The sequence below is a fragment of the Aegilops tauschii genome, chromosome 6 (genome assembly GCF_002575655.3).
Source record: "Aegilops tauschii subsp. strangulata cultivar AL8/78 chromosome 6, Aet v6.0, whole genome shotgun sequence".
NCBI lineage: Eukaryota > Viridiplantae > Streptophyta > Magnoliopsida > Poales > Poaceae > Aegilops > Aegilops tauschii.
This window is the reverse complement of record NC_053040.3, coordinates 24,984,134-24,991,224: the sequence shown is the minus strand read 5'-3', so window position 1 is coordinate 24,991,224 and position 7,091 is coordinate 24,984,134. Positions and strand designations below refer to the sequence as shown.

General features: G+C 43.4%; 1 protein-coding gene across 1 annotated transcript; it reads right to left on the bottom strand.

Moving 5' to 3' along the window:
• Window positions 1-5,147: 5,147 nt before the first annotated feature.
• LOC109766924 (heavy metal-associated isoprenylated plant protein 27) lies at window positions 5,148-6,024 on the bottom strand. The gene has a single exon (XM_020325678.3). The coding sequence runs from the start codon at window positions 5,903-5,905 to the stop codon at window positions 5,426-5,428; it is 480 nt and encodes a 159-aa protein (XP_020181267.1). The 5' UTR covers window positions 5,906-6,024; the 3' UTR covers window positions 5,148-5,425.
• Between the last annotated feature and the right edge of the window lie 1,067 nt (window positions 6,025-7,091).

The following is a 7,091-nucleotide window of genomic DNA, read 5'->3' as shown; positions in this document are numbered from 1 at the left end:
ATAACCGTACTTTATTGGATATAGTGCAATCTATGATGTCTCTTACCGATTTACCACTATCGTTTTTGGGTTATGCATTAGAGACAGCTGCATTCACGTTAAATAGGGCACCGTCTAATCCGTTGAGACGACACCGTATGAACTATGGTTTAGCAAGAAACCTAAGCTGTCGCTTCTTAAAGTTTGGGGTTGCGATGCTTATGTGAAAAAACTTCAACCTGATAAGCTCGAACCTAAATCGGAGAAATGTGTCTTCATAGGATACCCAAAGGAAACTGTTGGGTACACCTTCTATCACAGATCCGAAGGCAAGACATTCATTGCTAAGAATGGATCCTTTCTAGAGAAGGAGTTTCTCTTGAAAGAAGTGAGTGGGAGGAAAGTAGAACTTGATGAGGTAATTGTACGTGCTCCCTTATTGGAAAGTAGTTCATCACAGAAATCTGTTCCTGTGACTCCTACACCAATTAGTGAGGAAGTTAATGATGATGATCATGAAACTTCAGATCAAGTTGTTACTGAACCTCGTAGGTCAACCAGAGTAAGATCCGCACCAGAGTGGTATGGTAATCCTGTTCTGGAGGTAATGTTACTAGACCATGACGAACCTACGAACTATGAAGAAGCGATGGTGAGCCCAGATTCCGCAAAATGGCTTGAGGCCATGAAATCTGAGACGGGATCCATGTATGAGAACAAAGTATGGACTTTGGTTGACTTGCCCGATGATCGGCAAGCCATCGAGAATAAATGGATCTTCAAGAAGAAGACTGACGCTGACGGTAATGTTACTGTCTATAAAGCTCGACTTGTTGCGAAAGGTTTTCGACAAGTTCAAGGGATTGACTACGATGAGACCTTCTCACCCGTAGCGATGCTTAAGTCTGTCCGAATCATGTTAGCAATTGCCGCATTTTATGATTATGAAATTTGGCAAATGGATAAACAAAACTGCATTCCTTAATGGATTTATTAAAGAAGAGTTGTATATGATGCAACAAGAAGGTTTTGTCAATCCTAAAGGTGCTAACAAAATATGCAAGCTCCAGCGATCCATCTATGGACTAGGGCAAGCATCTCGGAGCTAGAATATATGCTTTGATGAATTGATCAAAGCATATAGTTTTATACAAACTTGAGGTGAAGCTTGTATTTACAAGAAAGTGAGTGGGAGCACTACAGCCTTTCTGATAAGTATATATAAAAGACATATTGTTGATCGGAAATAATGTAGAATTTTTTGGAAAGCATAAAGGAGTTTTTGAAAGGAGTTTTTCAAATAAAGACCTCGGTGAAGCTGCTTACATATTGAGCATCAAGATCTATAGAGATATACCAAGACTTGATAAGTTTTTTTCAGTGAGTACATACCTTGACAAGATTTTGAAGTAGTTCAAAATGGAACAGTCAAAGAAAGAGTTCTTGCCTATATTACAAGGTGTGAAATTGAGCAAGACTCAAAACCTGACCACGGCAGAAGATAGAAAGTGAATGAAAGTCATTCCCTATGCCTCAGCCATAGGTTCTATAAAGTATGCCATGCTGTATACCAGATCTATTGTATACCCTACACTGTTTTCGTAAAGGGAGTACAATAGTGATCTAGGAGTAGATCACTAGACATTGGTCAAAATTATCCTTAGAAGACTAAGGGAATATTTCTTGATTATGGAGGTGATAAAGAGTTCGTCGTAAAAAGTTACGTCGATGCAAGCTTTGACACCGATCTGGATGACTCTGAGTCTCGATCTGGATACATATTGAAAGTGGGAGCAATTAGCTAGAGTAGCTCCGTGCAGAGTATTGTAGACATAGAATATTTGCAAAATTCATACGGCTCTGAATGTGGCAGACCCATTGACTAAACTTCTCTCACAAGCAAAACATGATCACACCTTAGTACTCTTTGGGTGTTAATAACATAGCGATGTGAACTAGATTATTGACTCTAGTAAACCCTTTGGATGTTGGTCACATGACGATGTGAACTATGGGTGTTAATCACATGGTGATGTGAACTATTGGTGTTAAATCACATAACGATGTGAACTAGATTATTGACTCTAGTGCAAGTGGGAGACTGAAGGAAATATGCCCTAGAGGCAATAATAAAGTTATTATTTATTTCCTTATTTCATGATAAATGTTTATTATTCATGCTATAATTGTATTAACCAGAAACATAATACATGTGTGAATACATAGACAAACATAGTTTCACTAGTATGCCTGTACTTGACTAGCTCGTTAATCAAAGATGGTTAAGCTTCCTAACCATAGACATGAGTTGTCATTTGATTAACAGGATCACATCATTAGGAGAATGATGTGATTGACTTGACCCATTCGTTAGCTTAGCACTCGATCGTTTAGTATTATGCTATTGCTTTCTTCATGACTTATACATGTTCCTATGACTATGAGATTATGCAACTCCCGTTTACCAGAGGAACACTTTGTGTGCTACCAAACGTCACAACGTAACTGGGTGATTATAAAGGTGCTCTACAGGTGTCTCCAAAGGTACTTGTTGGGTTGGCGTATTTCGAGATTAGGATTTGTCACTCCGATTGTCGGAGAGGTATCTCTGGGCCCACTCGGTAATGCACATCACTATAAGCCTTGCAAGCATTGTAACTAATGAGTTAGTTGCAGGATGATGTATTACAGAACGAGTAAAGAGACTTGCCGGTAACGAGATTGAACTAGGTATTGAGATACCGACGATCGAATCTCGGGCAAGTAACATACCGATGACAAAGGGAACAAACGTATGTTGTTATGCGGTCTGACCGATAAAGATCTTCGTAGAATATGTAGGAGCCAATATGGGCATCCAGGTCCTGCTATTGGTTATTGACCAGAGAGGTGTCTCGGTCATGTCTACATAGTTCTCGAACCCGTAGGGTTCGCACGCTTAAGGTTCGTTGACGATATAGTATTATATGAGTTATGTATGTTGGCAACCGAATGTTGTTCGGAGTCCCGGATAAGATCACGGACATGACGAGGAACTCCGGAATGGTCCGGAGATAAAGATTGATATATGGGATAATAGTGTTTAGTCTCCGGAAGGGTTCCGGAATTCACCGGAAGAGGTTCCGGATGTTTCCCGAAATGTTTGGGAACGATAACACTTTATTTGGGCCAAAGGGGAAAGCCCACAAGGTTTTTGAAAAGCGCAAAGGGAAGTTTTGCGGAGTCCAGGGGCCAGACGCCAGGGTCACTGGCGTCTGGCCCTGGAGTCCGAGAAGGACTCTTGCCTTTCGGGTGAAACCGACTTTGTGGAGGCTTTTACTCCAAGTTTCGACCCCAGGGCTCAACATATAAATAGAGGGGCAGGGCTAGCACCAAAGACACATCAAGAAACACCAAGCCGTGTGCCGGCAACCCTGTCCCCTCTAGTTTATCCCCCGTCATAGTTTCTGTAGTGCTTGGCGAAGCCCTGCGGAAATTGTTCTTCACCAACACCGACACCACGCCGTCGTGCTGCCGGAACTCATCTACTACTTCGCCCCTCTTGCTGGATCGAGAAAGGCGAGGACGTCATCGAGCTGAACGTGGTGCAGAACTTGGAGGTGTTGTGCGTTCGGTACTTGGATCGGTCGGATCGTGAAGGTGTACGACTACATCAACTGCGTTGATAAACGCTTCCGCTTTCGGTCTACGAGGGTACGCAGACAACACTCTCCCCTCTCGTTGCTATGCATCACCATGATCTTGCGTGTGCGTAGGAAATTTTTGAAATTACTACGTTCCCCAACAGAACGGGTATGGGTATGGGATCACATAACCCATTCCCGCGTACCCATGTACCCTTATAAAATCTAACAAATATGGACAAATTACCTCTACACTTTGTCCTGAGTTTGTCAACTTAAAATTTATGACCATGTGCTACTATTTATGAATATGTGTTGATGTTTTGATGTGTCATTGTTTACAAGAAAGTGTTGATTTTTATAGAATGTGTTGTTATTTTTAAGTATGTATTGACATTATTGTGTGTTGTTGTTTATAAAATATGATGGTATGTTGTCGTTTATAATTATGTGATGCTCAAATTAATGTTATTCAAACATGAATATTCCGCGGGTACCCATTTACCCTGTCGGGTGACGGGTATGGGAAAAATTATACCCACTAGCGGATATGGCTATGGGTGATGGATAAACTCAAATGCGACGGGTGAGGGTATGAGGTGGCTCCACCCGTACTCAAACCCTGCGGGTGCCATCCCTATGTCCGACGACTCCAAGAGCTCGATGTGGCACACGGAGCGCCATAGCTCAACATACTGTACCATGGCAGCCAGCCCAAGGCCGCCTTGGATATATCCTGCACCCAAGATCTGTGGTGCGGGCCATCACGGACAGTGTGTTTTGCAATGCCATCGAGGGGTCATCACGTAGACTTGAGGTACAATCTCAGCCACTGATCGCCCGTTGATCTAGTGATTGGTCCAGAATTTGCAGCTACTACCATTCCCGATAGTCCAGGTGGTGGATGCTCGAAAGATGGCGCTCATGTGGGTCCATGATCGATCTAGTGATTGGTTGTGCGGAATATGCAGGTGACTCCAAGGCCTGGAGGGGTCATCACTTGAATTGAAACTCCAAAACAAACCAAAAATAAAACCAGGGCAAATAAACCAGCCAATGTTCCCCGGGTCCAACGAGTCACAGCGGAGGTAGACAGGCAGCTTGGTAAGCTAAAAAAAGTTATAGTGAAAAGAATTGAAAGGATAAGGGCATGTAAAACAGTTTTATCTTAAGTCTTATATGTAATTTAAAGATGACAATGAAAATATGTCTATAATAGGTCATTTCTTAGCCTTATCTTTAATAACTAGTTATTCTTAAAAACGTGGTAAGACATATTGTGTTAAGAGATCATCTTTTAAATGAATAAGATACTCTCTCCGTCCCAAAAATTTTGTCTTAGATTTGTCTAGATACGGATGTATCTAGTACTAAAACGTAACTGATGATTACTTTTTTGTCATATGCCCTAATTAGTGACACAAGTTTGCTTAAATTAGATAACAGATGATTACTTTTTTGTCAAATAACGTAACTGTTGCCACAAACGTTAAAATAAAGGTAAGAAATGGAATTGTAACTCTAAACATAAACAAGAATCAACAATTTGATAATTATACATGTGAAGTTCATTAAAATATATAGTAGTATCTTACACTAAACAAGGAACTGAATCCCCTGGTTCAAAATCACAAACTACTGTAACAAGCTAACTACTAGCTACGTAAAGTCAATAAACAAGTACTATAATTTACAATTTCACTTTGTGGGTTGAGTACAACGTGCAAAATAATTATACAGACGACCTCCAAAAATTACACGGACCTACTACAAGCTTAGCCGAAGGAAGGCCTGGCTAAAGGATGGCTACGCACGAGCACCGACTACATGACGGCGCATGCCGCGTTGGGGTTCTCGTCTGAGAAGGCGGAGGTGTACTTGACCTCGGTGGAGGAGGCCCTGGCGAGCGGCGCGGCGTCGGGGTCGGCGACGACGTTCCGGACGTAGCCGGGAGGCGCCTTCTTGTCGTAGGCGCCGGGGGCGTAGGGGTGCGGCACCACGTCGTAGGGCACGTACGGCCACGGCTCCACCTTCTTGCCGGTCTTGCGCGCCACCCGCCGCATCAGCTTGGCCGGGTCGTCGATGTACCCGGTGACGGCCACCTTGTTCTGCTTGGGGAGCACCTCGACGCCGGTGACCCCGCGGATGCCGTCCACGGCCTTGCGGATGCGGCGCTCGCAGCCCTCGCAGTCGATCCGGACCTTCATCTCCACCGTCTCCAGCTGCGGCCGCTTCTTGATGTGCCGCCGCGTGCGCACCGTCGGGCACGCGCACATGTCCGACATCGCGTCCAGGATGCCCATCCTGACCTGAAAATCGATCGGCAAGCAAGGCAGCTAGCTCAAGGCTACAAGCTATAGCTCTGAGAAGATTGATTAGAAGTTCGAACGACGAGCTGAGAATGAAAATGAATGGAGGAGGAGGAGGCCGGGGAGGAGATATAGGTGGCTGGACGGGCTGGGGGCGGGCGTACGGAGCGCGACGGCGACACGTGGGGAAGGTGCGTGTGGGAAGGTGATAGGGTGACCGAGATGGGTCTGGAGTCTGGATCGGCCGGATCTGCGTGTGTGGCCGGAGGTCGCCACGTGACGTGAACCCCCGAGAAGACTGGGAGGGGCCGGCGATCGAGCACAAGGCCAACTCGGGTTGATACTCCTGACGGGAAATTAACAAACATTTCTCTGTTGGTTTTGGCTTCGGTTGCGTCGGCTTTCGGCTTTCGGGGTCGTGATCCGTCCTTGTCCCACCCATCCTCGGTTGGAGTTTGGCGCTTTGGAGGTTGGACTGAGCTTTCTTCTGCAGTACTCCCTCCATTTCTTTCTTTTTCTTTTTTTCTTTTTGAGTTGAGTTGGGTACTCGCTCCATTTCAGATTATATATGGTGCATTTAGTTTGTTTTTTTCTTTTCTCTTATATACTACTTCCTTCGTCCTTAATATAAAAGTATTTTTCAAGCAATATTATGGGGCGAAGGAAGTGCCCCCTCCATCTTTCAAAGAGTGTACGTCCAACTTTGTTGAAAAGTCAAACATTTTTATGTTTAACCGTATTTATACAATAATACATCAACATTTATGCCATCAAATTAGTATCATTAGATTCATGATAAAATATATTTTCATCATATACCTATTTGGCTTCACAAACATTAATATATTTTTGCACAAACCCGGTCAAACTTTAAGATAGTTTGATCCTTCAACAAAATTGAAAGTACACTTTTTAAAGGACGGAGGGAGTATAAGAGAGTGCACATTTACGATTTTGAGCGGTTCTGGATGAACGAACCTGCATGTGTCGAAAAATAGAGCCTGACAAAATGGGAGGTTGTGCTAGTGGGTGGACATGGTCTATGGACAACCTGAAATTTCCCCTTCGTCTATTTTTCTTTCAAGTACACATAGTCTATACATAAACTTTACAAAAATAGCCTACATATATTTTTTTTCTAAAATAAAAAATAAATTTACACTGCAAACTGCAAACTGCA

Bases quoted from the DNA above. Each gene is read 5' to 3' on its own strand.
- LOC109766924 (XM_020325678.3), bottom strand. From the start codon at position 5,905: ATGGGCATCCTGGACGCGATGTCGGACATGTGCGCGTGCCCGACGGTG.